This window comes from Pyrgilauda ruficollis, unplaced genomic scaffold, assembly GCF_017590135.1.
Source record: "Pyrgilauda ruficollis isolate IOZ18807 unplaced genomic scaffold, ASM1759013v1 scaffold35, whole genome shotgun sequence".
Classification (NCBI taxonomy): Eukaryota; Metazoa; Chordata; class Aves; order Passeriformes; family Passeridae; genus Pyrgilauda; species Pyrgilauda ruficollis.
Genome location: NW_024524934.1, coordinates 5,573,519 through 5,591,174, shown reverse-complemented (window position 1 = coordinate 5,591,174; position 17,656 = coordinate 5,573,519). Strand labels below are relative to the sequence as shown.

General features: G+C 41.1%; 3 protein-coding genes across 21 annotated transcripts in view; 2 read left to right on the top strand and 1 right to left on the bottom strand.

Moving 5' to 3' along the window:
- LOC121357817 (tRNA selenocysteine 1-associated protein 1-like) overlaps positions 1-1,014 on the bottom strand; it is a 13,305-nt gene extending 12,291 nt beyond the window's left edge. For 5 of the 9 annotated variants that reach the window (XM_041475443.1, XM_041475451.1, XM_041475452.1 and 2 more), the window contains exon 1: positions 418-556. The gene's annotated coding sequence lies outside the window, so the exon portion shown is untranslated. Of the gene's footprint in view, positions 1-314; positions 557-879 lie in introns of those variants that run through there. The other 4 variants (XM_041475445.1, XM_041475449.1, XM_041475444.1 and 1 more) reach the window with 2 other exon arrangements.
- On the top strand, positions 521-10,756 carry PAK1IP1 (PAK1 interacting protein 1). Of its 5 annotated transcripts, none has more exons than XM_041475438.1 (11): positions 521-653; positions 1,974-2,136; positions 3,987-4,107; positions 4,198-4,272; positions 4,863-4,915; positions 5,341-5,486; positions 5,577-5,674; positions 6,353-6,452; positions 7,627-7,753; positions 8,367-8,562; positions 10,619-10,756. In XM_041475438.1, the coding sequence occupies exons 1-10, from the start codon at positions 591-593 to the stop codon at positions 8,531-8,533; spliced, it is 1,113 nt and encodes a 370-aa protein (XP_041331372.1). In that variant the 5' UTR covers positions 521-590; the 3' UTR covers positions 8,534-8,562; positions 10,619-10,756. The 5 variants fall into 5 exon arrangements, with proteins under 5 accessions (XP_041331372.1, XP_041331371.1, XP_041331370.1 ...); XM_041475437.1 differs by lacking the exon at positions 10,619-10,756 and adding an exon at positions 10,252-10,382; XM_041475439.1 differs by lacking the exons at positions 521-653; positions 10,619-10,756 and adding exons at positions 1,147-1,285; positions 10,252-10,382.
- LOC121357818 (transmembrane protein 14C-like) lies at positions 10,639-17,656 on the top strand. Of its 7 annotated transcripts, XM_041475453.1 has the most exons (7): positions 10,639-10,794; positions 11,724-11,794; positions 12,229-12,312; positions 13,552-13,619; positions 14,818-14,919; positions 16,813-16,900; positions 17,086-17,656. In XM_041475453.1, the coding sequence occupies exons 1-7, from the start codon at positions 10,639-10,641 to the stop codon at positions 17,141-17,143; spliced, it is 627 nt and encodes a 208-aa protein (XP_041331387.1). In that variant the 3' UTR covers positions 17,144-17,656. The 7 variants fall into 7 exon arrangements, with proteins under 7 accessions (XP_041331387.1, XP_041331392.1, XP_041331388.1 ...); XM_041475454.1 differs by lacking the exon at positions 10,639-10,794 and having other exon boundaries at positions 11,664-11,794; positions 13,552-13,625; XM_041475458.1 differs by lacking the exons at positions 11,724-11,794; positions 13,552-13,619 and having other exon boundaries at positions 10,658-10,794.

Below are 17,656 nucleotides of genomic sequence, written 5' to 3'. Positions count from 1 at the left end.
TATTGTACTACGCGATAAGAAATTAAGTAATGAAAAAATATAAAATGACCCGACGAAATAGCAATAAAAGCCGCCGGGGCCTGGGGTTAGGGAGGGGCTGGTTCTCTGCTGCCTCGGCACAAGCGCCGCCGGGGCCTCCTCGCCCCGCGCGCCCTGAGGGAGGCGGGGGACCCGCGGCGGGGAAAGGGCCGAACATCCCAGCCCATCCCACCGCGCCTACTTCCCAATAGATCGGTTCGCGCTCCTTTTCACCGCTAGCAGCCCCCGATCCCGACCGCCGCTCCCCCTCCCCCCCTCGCGATCCCGGCACTAACGCCTCTCGTCCTCCCCGCCGCCATCACCGCCAGCGCCGCTTCCGCCCCGCGAGGCCCCCCCTGCGCGGGCTGCCCCGCGCGCAGCCTGACCCCTCGCCGCTACCTCCGGCGCTTCCCGCTCCGCGGCGGCTCCCACGGGATTCTCCTCACCCGCAGGGAGCGAGCGCTGCAGGACGCCACGCGCGGAGCCAGCGCGGAGCGGCGCAGGCAGCGCGGCGGACGGGCGGGCAGCGGAAGAGCCGGCGGGAGCCCCGGGGCGGCGCCGTGCGGTGGCGGATGGAGCTGGTGGCGGGGTGCTACGAGCAGGTGCTGCTGGGGTTCGCCACGCGGCCCGGCCAGGTAACGGGAGCGGGGGGGACGGAGGGCAGGGAAGAAGCACAGAACGGTCTGGGTTGGAAGGGACCTTGGAGGCCATCTCGTTCCAACCCCCTGCCATGGGCAGGGACATCTTCCACGAGACCAGCGCGTTCGGAGCCCCATCCAGCCCGGGCTCGAACGCCTCCAGGGACGTGTGTGGGGGAAATGCCCCGCTCGCCCCTCTGGAAACGCGCCCCTCCGCACTCACCGTCTCGTCCGTCCGCAGCCGCGGTTCCGGGCGCCGCCGGGGCTCTTAAAGCGCGTTGCGGGGGCGGGGCGGCCTCTCCGCGGCCTCTGCCGTCAGACTCGGCCCCCTCGCTGGCCGAAGGGCGCCCGGGAGCGGCGGAGTGTCCGGGCAGCCACGTGCGTGCGGCGGACCGCGGTGCGGGGTCGCTCCTCCCGACGCGGTGCGCAGGATGGATGGGACGTGGGCTGGGGGCAGGTGGAAGGCGTGTCTCCAGCCTGCCGTGATGGAAAACGAGAGAATCCGCCTCTCTTGCTCTTGGGATTTATCTCTGTGCAGAGACAGCTTCGTCTAAGCACAGCACTGATTCCAAGGGGCGGTTTGCACGCTTAAATCCTTTGGACTAATCTCCTAACAGCACATTAACTCAGTAAGATCCCATTATGCTTACAGCTAAGTATAATTCCTCCTCCTGTACTCGAGGTGCGGCCACACCTCGAGTGCTGTGTTCAGTTCTGGGCCCCTCAATTCAGAAAAGACATTGAGATGCTGGAGCAAGTCCAGAGAAAGGCAGTGGAGCTGCTGAAGGGTCTGGAGTACAAGTCCAATGAGGAGTGACTGAGGGAGCTGGGGTTGTTTAGTCTGGAGAAAAGAAGGCTCAGGGGGAACCTTATCATTCTCTACAACTGCGTAGAAAGGAGGCTGTAGCCAGGTGAGGGTTGGCCTCTTCTCTGAGGTAGCCAGTGACAGGGCAAGAGGACACGCCCTTACACTGTGTCAGCGGATGTTTAGGTTGGACATTAGGAAGAATTTCTTCATAGAAAGGGTGATTAGACGCTGGAATGCACTGTCCAGGGAGGTGGTGGAGTCACCATGCATCGAGGTGTTTAAAGAAAGCCTGGAGGTGCCACTCAGTGCCATGCTCTGGTTGACAAGGTAATGGGTTGGACATGATGATCCCAGAGGTCTTTTCCAACCTATTTGATTCTGTGATTCTGATTTTTACACATACACTTTTTCAGCTTTTGCTTTTAAAAAATAAAATTACAAGACAATGAAGTGGAAGCTTTCTGTTGTGGTAAGCTGGAGAAAGACCTTGTTTTGCATTTCATTTACAGTCGTGGACAGTCGTCCCTGATTTTACACATCATGCCCACACCGCCTCATTGTCAGCAGTAGCAGTGAATAACAGATATGTGGTCACTGGAAGCAGAGATGAGACAATCCAAATCTATGACATGAAAAAGAAGATTGAGCATGGGGCGCTGCTACAGCACAATGGTAAGGGAGCATTTCTTTGTAAAAAAACCTTAATGATAAAAAATTGTGGCTGAAAAATTGTTCCTTGCTAGAAGAAGAAAACTGATTTTTCTTTTTCTAATAAGACTGTAGTAGTGATGGTGTTGCAGCCATGATGGTGTGATCATACAAACAAGGTAGGCTTTTGAGCATAGAAGGTAAAAACAATTATTCTGGTATTAGCTCCCAAATGCTGCTGCTGCTTTAAATTATTTATAGTTTTGACTGGTCAAGAAGTTATGAGCCACAAATGGCTTATGTGCCATTTTTCTTCTATCAGGACGGTTTACCTAGACCATGCCTACTCCCAGCTACTGTCTTTCCTGGTCACAAGTGTACATGAGCCACACAAAAGAGAGTTTGTGTGTGAGAGCAAGCTGCTGCTGCCAGAGGAGTTAACCTGGTATATTTCCCACTGTATGTGCTACCTAAATTACAACTGCAAAGTACATGATAGAGTCACAGAACAGCTTGGGTTGGAGAGGATCTTTTACATGTCCTCTAGTCCAACCCCACTGCAGTGAGCAGGGGCATCTTCAACCAGATCAGGTTACGCAGAGTCCCATCCAATTTGGCCTTGAATGTTTCCAAGGACAGGGTATCAACCACATGTCTGGGCAGCTGTTCCAGTGTATCACTGCTGTCCTTGTAAAAACACTTCTTCCTTACATCCAAATTGACTCTATTTAGTCTAACAGTCTAAAACCATTACCTTGTCTTATCACAACAGGCCCTGCTAAAAGGTTTGTCCCTATCTTTCTTCTAAGCCCCCTTCGAGTACTGCAAGGCCACAATAACATCTCCCTGCAGCCTCTTCCCATCTGAACAATTCCAATTCTTTCAGCCTTTCCTCACAGGAGAGGTGTTCCATCTCTCTGGTCTTCTTCATGGCCTTTGGACTTGCTTCAACAGGTCCACATAATTCTTATGCTGGGGACCTGTTGGAGCTGGATACAGTGTTCCAGGTGGGGTCTCAGAAGAGAAGAACAAAGGGGCAGAATCCCCTTCTTCAACCTGCTGCCCACGCTGCCTTTGATGTAGCCCAGGACACATTTGGCTTTCTGGGCTGGAAGCGCACATTTCTACATCATGTCCAGCCTCTCATCCCTCAGCAAGCCTAAGTCCCTTTCAGCAGAGCTGCCCTCAATCTGTCCATCTCCCAGCCTGTGCTGATACCAGCTTGCCCTGGGCTTTGTGGAACTTTGATGTTCCCATGGCCCACTGTTCATGTCCCTTTGGATGGCATCCCATCCCTCACCACTCACAGAGTTTGGTGTCATCTGTAAACTAGCTCAGGGTGCACCCTTTGTCTCTATCATTGGTACAGTCATCTGTTAACGGCTGTCCAAATAAATCTGTTTGGGTCATTTGTATCTCAGTATTGATTAACCAAAAAGATCCAGGAGCTAGGCTGAGCATGGTAGATGCATTTAACTTATGTATGATACATCTGGTGATTGTGGGGAAGCAGCACGTGCAGTAAATTCAGCTGTGTGTCAGGAGCAGGGCTTTGACATGGGAGCATTCCTATCCCTGATAGAAGCTCTGCCATCTCTGCCATGGTGTTTGAGTACTGCTGTGACAGAGAACAGACCAGATGGAGTGCAGACATGTGTGGGTAACGGGTGCCTCACAGAACATATCAGACTATTGAATATAGCAAGAAAGTGTGAGGGCTTTTTGGAGAAATACTTAGGAAAATAGATTTTCCAAAGGTTAGGGTAGTAGCTGGCATGCCTTGGTGGAAGAAGCTTTTCTGTTAAGTTGTACATTCTCTGTTAATTTGTGTAATAACTGTTTGGTGTGTACAACATTTTTGATTGTATTTCTAGGCACGGTAACTTGTTTGGAGTTCTATGGGACTACACATCTACTGAGTGGGGCTGAAGATGGACTCATTTGTGTTTGGAACACAAAGAGATGGGAATGTCTGAAATCCATTAAGGCACATAAGTAAGTTTCTTAAATCTTCATATTCACGTACATTGTAATGTAAACGTTTCTTGTAAATAATACATGTGACTAATGTTTTGTTTTCACCAGGGGACACGTGACATCTCTTTCTATTCATCCTTCTGGGAAATTAGCTTTGTCAGTTGGAACTGATAAAACATTAAGGTGAGTCAAAACTGATGAAGGAATGCTGAGAATCACAAGCAACAATTCCATGTTGGGACTAGGCCATGCAACACTGATAAAACATATTTTTTATCAACTGGTTCAAAGATCCATTGGTTTTTTTGTCTTTTGAAGTTCTAAGTGCCAGCTGTTCATACCTTTTTGTGAGCTCTGACTCTTCATGAATCACTTGCATATGTATAAATATGTTTGCATTTTGGAACACAATTTGCTTAAATTTTTGACAAGTGCAGGTTGTGTTTAGTGTGATTTTTCACTTGAAGTGTTTCCATGTTGCTGTAGATACCTGTTTTAGAGATGTAAAATGCTATTTTAATAGCACAAATTTCTATTGGCCTCCTTTTGGGCTCAGTAATGCAAACAGTGGTTTAGAAAATAAATAACACAAGTTCAACACTATAGTGTGCAAGCAATATATGAACTCATCATTTTCTTCTGCATTAAGAAGGCAGAAAAATGCATTGAGAGGCTTAAAAGCTTCCTTTGGGTGCCTCATGACAGCAGATTGTATTTCAGTTTCGCTGTGCTGTTTTTAACCAGAATGCACATTACCTCTTGTTGTGTTTCAGAACTTGGAATCTTGTTGAAGGACGATCAGCCTTCATCAAAAACCTGAAGCAAAGTGAGTTTATCAATCTAAATCCACTAATTAAGTGCAATTTGATAGTTTTATTTTTCACGTAAAGAAAAGTTGACTGAATTAATCAAGTCAGTTAATTGCAAACTTTCACAATGTTATTTTTACACATGCAGGCAAGCATACGTAAGCTCATGTCCTTAATAGTAATCATTTAGCAAAAGGAAAACATCGTACCACTAAAGTAAATTCTTTCCTTTAAATTTGAGGTCAGAGCATTTAAATTAATGTGTTTCAGTTTGTTTTTCTTTACATGATTCTGATAATCATAAATAAACATTTAAGAGCATAGCTGTTTATTCTCGCTTATTTGATTTTTCACTGAATATTTTCTTAGGTCTAGGTAGAAAACAGTGTCTAGCAGCTTCTAAAGATTCTTACCTTTAGATTCTCTGTTTCATTGTGTACAGATGCACACATAATTAAATGGTCCCCTGATGGAGAGAAGTATGTGACCGTGATAACAAACAAAGTGGATATCTACAGACTTGACACAGCTTCAATCACTGGCACCATTACAACAGAGAAGAGGATTTCTTCACTTAGATTTATTACAGTAAGTACAAAAATGAGAGGTGTTGGAAAATTAACTGGTTTGAAACACATGAAATTAATCACATTTGCATTTCTCTTTCTTCATTCCAAGGATTCTGTCCTTGCCATAGCGGGAGGTGATGAAATGATTAGGTTCTACAGCTGTGACTCTCAAAAATGCCTGTGTGAATTTAAAGCTCATGAAAACAGGTATTCTATATTTGTTGACTATTTAAATATTTATGGCAATGCTGAGTCCTCTCTAAAGTTCTGCAGCTTGTAATGTTCAGCATATTTTGCTTTTGTTTTAGTATAGAAAATTAATTTATTTATGTGCTAAATTCCAAACAGACTTGTTTGCTTTTTGTATGGGCACAAATACTGTGCTGTCCATGCATGTTACAAAAACAGTAGGGTACAGAATTAAGAATATTGCTAAATTTGTGAGAGTGTGTGTGTGTTTGTGTTTAACCAGTCTTTACTGAATCTGACTATTTAGAATGCTTCAAAACAAACCAGTTTTATTCAGTTCAAACAATAGGAGTGTAATTACATATTCTGTTTTTGAATACCAAATATTTGTCCAAATGTTGCTTTGAATTCATCAAAATACAAAAGCATTAGCAGTAATGTTACTGATGTGTCTAATAGTGTATTCTTTACAGTATTAAAGAGTTCTGAATTGAATCCTAATAAGCCTAGCAAAAGCAAATGGTCCTAATATAAATGACAGCACTCAAAGCAGATCCAAGTTCCTGCCTGTCACTTGGGGGTTTTTTGTTCATACTGATTTTTTAGACTGTTGCCTATTCATCTTTAATTTATCTCAGCTTACTTGTCTGAAGTGAACTGCGATACTATAAGATAAAAATGTATTCCTTTTCACAGAATAAAAGATATTTATAGTTTTGAAAGAGAAGGACAGCATGTCATTGTTACTGCATCCAGTGACGGTTACATTAAAATGTGGAATCTGGATCTTGATAAGGTTGGTGTATTACACTGCTTGTTACATTTAAGAAAATCAACAGAGAACCAGAATTGCAGACAGTCCTGTTGTAAGAGTTTGTTTTAAATCATTGAGGAAATTTCATGTGAAATATGGATGTCTTGATCTTCTTCCATGTTATGTTCAGTAGAGATGTATGTCTATGCACATATATTTATGCACTCATATTTTTTTTCATCTTTGTACCTTTTTTTTTAACAAACTATAAAATCTGATGATATTATGATATTTCATCTCCACTTTTTGTAAAGTCGTGCTTCCCATCAGACCTAGCCAGGCTTATGACTATCTAATCAGTTATGTATGTTATGACTATGTAATTTGTTAAGGACTGCTGTGAATTTCTGTAATGTTGATGACTATTGCTACTCTTCTGAAAGCACAAAGTCTGTGGTTTGGGCAAGGGAAGGTGGTTGTTCATGTCAGGGGAGGAACTTATCCTTTGGAAAAATTCAAATACATAAATGTACTGAGTACTTGTATTTCATGTATTTTCAAACAGTTCTGAGTAACACAGTCCAACAAGGAATCATGTCTTACCTTTAAAGTTTATTGTGTTTATTGTTTGCTCTTAAAACCAGAAATAGATTTTTACAATTTATTGCCCAGTTACAAAGGATCTACTATATTTTATGATAAGTATCTTGGATAGTTCAAATAATTATTTCTCAACATCTATATGCTTCAAATCTGAATTTGCCTGTTTATAATTTCACCCACTCTGATTATTTTTATACTTGTTAGTGCAGGAGTGATCTCCCTCTTTCCTGTTCACCTTACATTTCTGTTCCCCTTGTACAGAACTGACAGAGTGATCTTTACCTTTCTGTGTAACATTGTATTTATTTCGACCAAATTCCTTTCCCTGCAGGCAAAGTTTTGCATAACTGTGTGGGCTGCTCTGTGCAGCTGTGAGGGGTAGAATATCCTAATACAGTAGTTTCCAGTGGGTTGATGCTGTTAACACTGCCCATGTGTCTGTGATACTTTATCCCCTGATATCTGTAATAGAATATTTGTATTCCAAAAGCTGAGTGATACAATTGCCTAACAATGAAAGTGGGCAGTAAGGTGCTTTCTCACTCCAAATACTTAATTAAATTTAACCAGAAAAAAATAAGGTTTAAGTGATCTTCTTTTATGTTTTCTTCAGATTAGAGATGGGCCATCTTTACTGTGTGAAGTCAATACCAAAGCTAGGCTGACGTGTCTTGCAGTATGGCTTGACCAAGCTTCAGAAAAGAAAGAAAACTCTGATAAAACTGCAACACCATCTCAAGGTAATAGAACTTTGTATTTTGAATTGTTAATGTGATTGTGAAATGGAATACACCAAGTGGGAGGCTTCTCCTGTATCCATTGGGAAATGTTCTGGTATTTTGAAGAAGTGGGGATATGATGCTGGCAAGCGATACAGATACACTTACCAATCTGATAGTGTCTCAAGGCCATATGTTTGTTGGAAAACATAAGCCTCTTATCACTTTTATTAAAGTTCTCTTTCTGTTTACTGGAATAACATACTGAGGAGGCCACTTCAAAGCTTTTGAGACAGATAAGAAAACAAACAGTTGATTGTACTGCTTGTGTTGTTTTCCTATAAGCAAAATTAGGCATGAGGCCACTGTAGCAGGGCAAACTTAAGAAGTCTAGCTCAGATTTGTTTGGGTTTTCTGCTGTTGTTTTCCTGCACTGTGATCTATTTACATACTTGATCTTTATGTGTTTTAATTTCACAGGCAAAACTAGCATAAATGGCACTTTCCACTATAAAATAAAAAGCTATTTATAACCCTTTTTAAAAAATGAGATACAAATAAGTCTCTGTGCCATTTAGACTACAAAGATTGGACATAAAAGTCAGTGTGAATAATTCCTTGCTTTTTTTTTCAGAAACAGAAGATGAAAAATCATCAATAGCCAGGATAAACAAAGATTTTTGGACTACTAAAAGGGTTAAAATAGCAAAAAGAAAAAGAAAAATTATTCCAGATAAACAAAAGCTGGAAGCTCCAGTGCAAAAGAAGAAAAAGAAAAAGACACAGAATAGTTCGGCATGAAGGCAGCTATTTTCTCTCCTGTATAAAAAGTAAATGCTGGTGTTGCCCTAGTTTTTATAAGAATCTAAACCCTAACAGGACATATACCTCTGATCCAATGTATTGTTTAAAAGTAATTAATGTTCTTACCCTAATAAACTGACTGATCATTCTGGGAACTTTCCCTAAGTGAACAAAGCAAAAATAAATTCATAATATGCAATGTTTATATTTTTCTATTCACAATACCATACACTTTTTAACTGGCTCTGAAAAAGCCAGCTAAAATAATAAAAATAGCTGCATCTGTCTCAGTTGCATTTTTGTTTCACTTAAATGCATATTAAAAATGTGTACACTTTTTAGTGTTAAAAATGTTACTGTTCATTTAACTCAAGGTATAGTCTGCCTTTGTCCTGCATTTATTTTCCTACTGTAAGAAAAAACATGTTAAAATTACTTAAAACATGATGATCACATCCCATTCTTACAGTTATGGAAAACTGTAATTTCTGATTTTTGACATGGACTTATACATGGACTTTATAAGCACAATGTTTGGCTTTTTTTACTGTGGTCATACTTAAATATATTTATTTTTTTAAAAAAATCTTTGTACCCATGGTTCATATCACTAAAACATTTGTTCAGGATATGATACATAATTTTAGGCAGAAGAGTTTATATCAATAAGGTTTTACCTTTTCTTCCCCCTTCCCAATGTGTTTTTTTCAAGTTCTTGATCTGAGCCATGTTGTTAAAAAAGAATTATATAATACCTGAAATTCTTGCCGTGCTGATTAAATGTCATCTCTTTTGTTTGCATTTAAAAAGTAAATTCCTGACCTTGTCAGTCCATGGGAACAGGACTTCATCCTTAGCGTTATTTCAAATATACAGTGGGGAAAAACAAAGTTGAATAAGATCAAAGAGGTGAACTAAATGTTTCCTTTATTTTAAGGTGTAAGGCATGTTAATGTTGTTTTCTGCACTCCTGGAGTAGTCATTACTGTTTTCAAGAGTAATTGGAATTATGCTTTGTTCTGATTCACTTCATCTATTCCTCCTTATTTGTGTAGCAAGAGAAAAAGTAGAGAAAATCGGAAAAAAGATAGAGCCAAATCTGGAGACAGGAATGCAGGCTAGTTTAGAGATATAAAACAGGATGTAATTCCAGTTCAGCTCGATGCTTTTTGACACTGAAACAAAGCATCTGTAACATCATCAGTGTAACATCTGAGCATCATCAGTGCTGTTACAGAATTGTTCATGTGGCAGTAGCAGTATTCTCTTGGAAGTGGGTATCCGTATTTTCCTTCTGTAACTGTTTTCCTTACTTAGATAAATGATCAGAGCCCCTTGTTTGGATATTCAATAAAGTTGATTTATGCAAGTTCAGTTTAATTCAACATTAAAGGGATTAATTTTGAGCTTACACAGCTTTTAATTTTAATGATACCCTAAATGTTTGTGTTCACAAACACATGCAAATAAATGTAGGACTTCAAATGGTTTGTTGACTTGACAGAAAGGTGCCATAAAGGTGCCAGATTTTTAATTCCTAAGGCTTCTACAGTAAATGTAAGAATTAAAAGGCATAAGATTAAATAAGGGAATTGTGTACAGCGATTTCACTTGTAAAGCCTTATGTCTATTTGATAGTGCTTATCTTATGTCCTTGACAAAATGTCTGCCACTACTAAAGCAGTTTTTATTGTTTGTATTTTTAAATACATGAGCTCATGGACACAGTCATCACCATTGCAGAAGCAGGTTTGCAGAAGCACTAGGGAAAAAATCCAGTCTGCATGTAACTTTAAGATTAAAAAGCAAAATTTCCACAGAATTTGGATTCTAAAGTTTGGACTTAGAAGTAAGTATTACACATTTGTAAAAATCCCAACCCCCTGTGTAGTAACAAAGAATTATGCATCTCACAAGACTCAGAACAATTTGTGAACTGGAGACAGAGAAGAACAGTCCTTAAGGGAAAACCCATATTTTTTTTTACCTTTAGTGAATACTCTACTAGTAATGAGTACTTGGCAATTTGTTGTGGTTGCATCTTTGTGTACATCTTCCTTTTCAGCACGTTTTCCATTCTAGTTTTCAGGGAACTGCTCAGAATGGTAGGGGGGAGGCAGCAGTGCAGAGGGGAAATGTCAGCGGTGACAAAGCTGTCCTTGTCAGAAGGCGTGGGTGTGCATGACGCTGGGAGAGGAGATGGAGCCATAGCTGCAAGGAACAACAGCTCAGGGAGCAGCGTCTCACCTGAGCCCCCGGTGAGTTCTACAGCTCCAGCAGCTGTGGATTTCTTCCAGTTCTCTGCTTCCCTTCTTCGGGAATCCCTATGCTGGATCACAAAGCAGAGCCCAGTGAAGCTTGAACATCATAGCTATTACACAGCTTGAATTAAAAAGGAAATACCATCCACTGTAGCTTAGATATGTGTTAGTTATGGCACTTTGCACTGAGGGAGGAGATTCCTACTGAGAAACCACTGAGGCCAACAAAGGAATTAAAGTGCTCCCCACTTTCTGACCATTATGCTAATTCATAAAGATGGCAAAATCTGAAAACAGCTACAGAAAACTGCATTTTGCAGAAAGTACAGGCCTCTCATGTTTGATGCCTTCTGTTATGAAGAGGACTCGAACCCCTTCAGTTTAGGGATCTGGCTACAGGAGTATTTTCTTTCTATATGGTGAAACATCCATGAGAAGGAAGTGCATGGGCAATTGGAGTAATATCATGGAGGACTATTTATATGAAGAAAATCCATTTCAGCACTCAGAAAAAAAGAGTTCAGCTTAGTGGGCAGTTATAAACATTTATATAAGCAGTTATATACATTTTTCCAGGCTAAAAAAAAAATGTCCAACTTTTCTTTACAAGCTGTTTCTATCTCCCACTGTTGAATAACTTTTACAGGAGAAGACTGCTTTTTCTGGTGTAGTAGTTTGTACTTTGGAGGTCCCAGTGTTCCGTACAAGAGCTACACTGAAATTACTGATCAAAGCTGGAAGCAGCCTGTAGACTGCCCAGCGTTGTAGCTCGTGCTACACCAAAACCCAAGCCCAAATGCTCACAGTAACCTCACTTCTGGATGAGGACCGGGGTGGATTAGGTGCACACGACTGCAGTTCCGCAGGAGCTTTGCCCCTCACTGAACATGAGCACAAAACCTGGTTTGTTACTGAGTCATTTGCAGGCACCAGGGCTCGCTCGGGCATCCCGACAGCCGCCTCCCGCCGTGCCGGGGGAATCCCGGGAGCTCTGCAGGTAGGTGGAAAGACACCCACGCCTCCTTCTCCGCAACCCCTGGCTGCGAGCCTCACCCTGCCCTGCCTCTCGGGTTTGTTTTTGCTTGGGTTTCGTGCTTGGAGCATCTCTTTCCTTCCCCAGAACAGCCGGAAAAGGGAAGCTTTGGGCGGTGCGTGGCTGCCTCGCCTCCCCTTCCGCCGCCTGCTCCGCCCCGGTTGCTGCGGAGCGGGGCGGCCGCGCAGGTGGGACCCGGCGCTGTCCCTGTGCCCCCGGGGCTGCCTTCCCCACAAAGCCGGCTTCATCTCCTCATCTCTTCTAAAGCCAAGGGCCTAGGCTTTAGGCAGGTCTTGCTTGTGGAAAAGCTTGCCATAGCAAATGCTTTACTTTTTAAATTTTTCCTCCCTTGAAAAAGGTTAAGAGGTGCTGATCTTCACCCCAATTTTCTCTTCCAGTTTTCGGCATGGCAGTGGACTGGCTCGGCTTTGGCTACGCCGCCCTGGTGGCATCAGGAGGGATCATTGGCTATGCAAAAGCAGGTAGGGTGCCGAAAGGTGCTTCCATCTCCCTCCCTCTTCCCCCACACCCCCTCCTCCCTCTCCCCAATAACTTGGTGTGAGCTGGGCAGCTTTTTACGAAAGCCTCTTATCTCGAAGTTGACCCGTATGTAAATTTTATCGGTTTGTGCCATGTGCTGATAACTTGCTGCTGGTGGGGTGTGCTGGATTTTGAGTTGAGCTGGTGCTTTGGGCTGATAAGGCCATAATCTGCTTTCTGGTGCATGCTGATATCTGCCCGTGCTCTTTGGGTGAACTGTCATAAGTTTGCTTCAGAAAGGCTTTTTCTTTGCTCTTTAAAATACAAGCATTCTGTAAGTGTTCTGTATCTTCAAATGACATAAATCACCACTTTTCCTCCTTAAGAGATTTATTGCCATTTTAATCTGTGATGATAACAGTATACTGCAAGCTGCAGAGAGCTTTCAGAACTATCTTTTCTCCAAGTGGAGCTGAACAGCACAAATCAGTCCTTAAACTTGTTTCTCTTCTGGGCTCTGCATCATAAGTGTACCCTCTGACCTACTGCTTTCATTTCCTGTCCTTTTTCTGAGTTCGCCCTCCTCCAGACAGAACTGTGGATTCATTCCTGCTGCAACACTGTCTCTTTCAGCTTTGAAAATCCCTAAGCCATCTTGGTTTTTATGATAGGAAGGGGCATTGCTGAAGACAGTAAGACTCTTACCAGTGCATTTGACTAGATAGATGCTAGTGCCTATTCCAGTCTGTTTTCCATTGGCTTGGATTTATCCTTTGGGTTGTGAATGGAGTTTAGGACAGAAGGGACAATACTGAGAACTTAAGTAACTAATTGCATCTATATTTCTCCAAGGCCATTATGAAATGATGGGTGTCTTTCTTGTCCTCTGGAACACAATTGGGAGGACATGGTTATGCTGGGGCAAGGGAATCCAGGTCACAGGATTATTGAAGGGGAACAGAAACTCTTATGGTAACTGCTGGAGAGAAGGAAAAAAACCAACCATACAAAGGAGCCATTGTATACTTATTAATAACTTGGAGAAACCAAAAGAAAATGGAACTTTCATGCGTAGAACTAAGTTGATCTGATCTGTTCTTTTACAACCCGATCTATCTACCCACACAGACAGGGGGCAGTAGTAGGTGCCTTTGGAACAGTATGAGAACATGGCAATCCAAGGGTGAGTGAGTAGGGAGTGATTTATTGATTCATTGATTGATTTTTCTGTCTTCATTTAGCAAGTTCTCTGGGTCCCTGTGTTTTGAGATCTGTGAACTTCTTGAGCCAGAGGTGATGTGGTTGTGCTGTAAGTGTATGTGTCATATCTGCTTAAACAATGCCTTGAGGCAAAATTCAAGGAAATGATGGATGTTTCTTGGCTCCCAGGCTTGTGGAAAGCATTGTGGCTACCACAGATTTGTTTTAAACTCATATTCTGTGCAAAGCAGCCACCTAGTAGAGTGTGTACCTTTTCCTTGCACATGTACAAGTATATCAGGTGCTTTCTGTCATCTTTGTCTCCTGCTTTTTGTACCAAAAGCAGGATACAAAGCAACCTTGTTGATGATTGAAAAATGATTACTTTCTGGAAGCAATATGCAGTCCTCCTTTAACATTGAGAGGAGATATTTATCAGCTTAGCTTTTCAATCTCAAGTCTTTGGAAGGTGACCTCAGAAATGCAATGTATAAAGAACCACTTTCAGTAGCATTAAGTCCTTAATTCTCCATTGGCCTTATGGAGGGCATTCACCACTCACAGTGATCATGCTAATTGATTACTTGATATATTCTATAAATCACCAATTTAGGTGTGGTATCCTTTATTTTCTGGTAGTTTGGGATGATCATTTATACTGAGGACTTGATTCAAAGTTTAGGTGCGTTTCTTGCAAAGTCTGCAGCTACCTTTGGATCAAATCTCAGGTGTACTTAGGAGATATGACCTCTCTTGTTCAACTACGCCTTGCTCCTTGGCAATTCTTTGAATGCCCTCCTGCCCAATTCCACTCACCTGTCCTTTTTTCTGATTTTAAATCCTTACAATTTAGTCCTACTGTTTTACTGCCTCTCAAGCAATTTTCATAATACTGTTTTGAAGCAACATGCTTCAGTTTGTGCAAGGAAAACACCAATTCTTTTGTTTTTCTCACTCTTCTTTCATGAATGTGTTAATGCCTTTGCTTTACAGAACTAAATACTAACTCTGTATATATCTTATGCAAGAGTATTTGAAGTGTTTCTTGGCTGATCAGCATGGTCCCAATATCTTAAAACCCCCCTTCTCTAATCTTCTTTATGTCAATGAATTATTTGAAGTGTTTCTTGGCTGATCAGCATGGTCCCAATATCTTAAAACCCCCCTTCTCTAATTCCTTTATGTCAATGAATGATGAATGCCCTTTTTTTTTTATTATTTCTATAATTTTTGGTACAAAACAGTTAAGCTGCTGATCAAGATAATCTTTAAGTTTCTAAGAAATGCATTATCTTCCATTTATTCAGGTAGTGTTCCATCACTAGCTGCTGGCCTTTTCTTTGGGAGTTTGGCTGGACTGGGTGCTTATCAGGTCTCACAGAATCCAAATAACATTTGGGTTTCTCTGAGTAAGTAATTTAAAATTTTATTTGAAAAGGATAATATTTACCCTATATATTTAAAATGAGTACCTAAAAGTCTTTGCAGAAGAGTTAAACGCAGATTATGCTACAAATCTAACTTCAGTGCTTTCTAAACTTTACTGAACCGGTGGCTGCCAACATGCATCTGTCTCATACTGATGTGTTTGAAGGATCATAATGCAAGGGAAGTGCTAATAAATGGATTTCTGATATTTTTTGCTGGATCCTTTGATTTGTACTTTGAGCATCCTGCAGGAGGCTGTAAGATTTTGGGAGGAGGGATTTCCCCTTCAGACTGACCATACCCCTAGCAGACTATTTTATTATCACAGAAAATGGCAGAGATTGTGATTGGCTTATTTTTATAAATGACAAATATGTGAAGTTACAAAGGTGTTGATGCCTGGGGAGATTTAAGAGAGAATCAAGCTTCAGTAATGCTGTTTCTTCCTTCTCAGAATTGGAGCTTCCCTTCCCCCTGATTTGAGAAGGTAACTGTGGAGAATTACTGCTTAGCCAGTGTTTAAAGAGCCACCACTGACTACAGCATTTTTTCTCTGAAGCAGTGAAAGAGCATCAAGCAGTGAAAGAGTGTCAGGAGCATCTGCCTCTTTGACATGTGAAAGTCAGAAGTGAAAGGGGAAGGCCCAGCATTTCTCTCACTTCAGCTTTGTTTACAGGCAGTCCACTTCCACAGCTACTGGCCAGGCCAAAAGCTGTGCATGGTCAAGTCTTAATAACTTAATAAACTGCTGATACAGCAAGCTTAAGATGTGTGAGATTAAGTGTTTTCCCAAATGTGAGAGACAGATGCATTTCTGTAGCTCAGTAGCATATGGAGTCTTTTCCTCTTCGTGCTTTAAAGTTTTTGGAGAAGATGTGTTCTGCTGCCGTTTGAAACAAAATTTCATTGTGAGGTGTGCATATTCTGAAGATCTGTTACTAATTAGAGTTTGAAGCATTTTAATACTGAAATATTTTTGTTTTATTGTGTGTTAGACTATGGTCCCAGTCTCTTACATATCTCATTACGTGAGATTAATAGATGTCAGTGACAATATTTTGGCTGGTGTTAGGGAGGAAGGATGTCATGGCTAGGACTGAAGATGAACTGGATCCTGCAGGACCAGTCATCACATAGAAGCAATGGTAGGGGATAAGAGTTGGAACAACATGTGTGTAGCTGTTACCACTGGGTAGCAGGTGCCTACTAAGGATAAGGATTTAATCAGTGTATGTTTTTCTTACATTTTTTTAGCATTCAGTAATTATTTGAGATACCATGTTCAGGGACTGTCCTTTCTATCTTACTGAGTCAGTGAAACTACCTGGCTTCTGTCTCTGTGGCAAGTGGTCTGGGACAATTAACTCTCACCTTGGTAATGCTTAGCACGCTTCCCTTTTGAAGTAATTTGAAAACAATTTAGTTAATTCTCAGAACATTACTACAAATTAAACATGATGCTACATGTTAGACATGATTGCTACAAGTTAGACAAATGCTCTCTCCCTTTTTTGAGAAGCGAGGGAATTATGTGGACAAGTTTAGTGATTTGCCTGTGTGGAGAAGGAGTGAGTTCTAGAGCACTGTATCATAAATTATTTCCAGTCTCAAAAAGAACACATTTTGAAAAACAAATTTGAGAAGTATGTGCAGAAGCATATGGAGAGCACTGTCTGCTAGAAATTGATATAGAATACTTACTCTTTACAAACTGAGGCATTTTAAAATTTGCACAATTTATTGATTCTCTTAGTCTGTTAAGTGCAGTAACCCTGTTTCTCTTTTTACTTGATGCTACTACTTCTCTCTGTTTTAATTATGTTTCTCCCACACATGCATCTCTGCCGACTGGACTGTACAATCTCTCATTTAAGTTACATCTGGAGCACTGACTGCTGTCATGGGAACAAGATTTTACCACTCCAGAAAATTCATGCCTGCAGGGCTAATTGCTGGTGTCAGGTACAATCCTTTTCTTTAACCTCCTGTGTGTGATTTCTTATTTGCTTAATTAAACTGAGATGGAGTGAATCATATTTTGTGTATTATTTTTGTTCCTATGCATCACTTGGATGAAGTATCTGAAAATGAATTGAGAAATTGTTGTTGTTATTGTTAAATTATATGTTTTTTTTCCCCTTACACAGTTTGCTAATGGTTGGAAGATTAGCACTGAAGATGTTGGAAAAGCCCCAGGAAAAGTAACTGTTAATTTTACATCTTAGTATTTGGAAAAGGAAACCTGATCATGGAATTGCATGAATGCAGAAGTGAGAAGATGGAAAAATTTTCTGTATCAAGACATTTTTTAATCTTTTTTTGTAAGTGGGAGTACAGTGATGGGACAGATAGTTATTATATGAGGTAGAGCTGTTTGTGTATAGAGAGAAATTGGTCCTGATTTGATTTTTCTGGCATGTTTCAGTGTATTTTAACACTTCCATGTTTTTATATTCCAAAATGTACTTCTGACATGTATGAAGCAGATAGAAAATATCCTGTAATTAAGAAAATATCTACAAAGAGGCACCAGGAGTAACTGGCTAAATACAGTAGTGTGTCTCAAACCTTTTACACTGAGTATTATGGTGTGCTTTACCTGTTGCATTCTGAATTGATACACCATGTCTTTATAATGTCCAACAGATCTTGCTTTTTTATTGTGAAATGATGCTAAAATGATGCTTTTCTATAAGTAAAATTTGTTACAAACCTTTA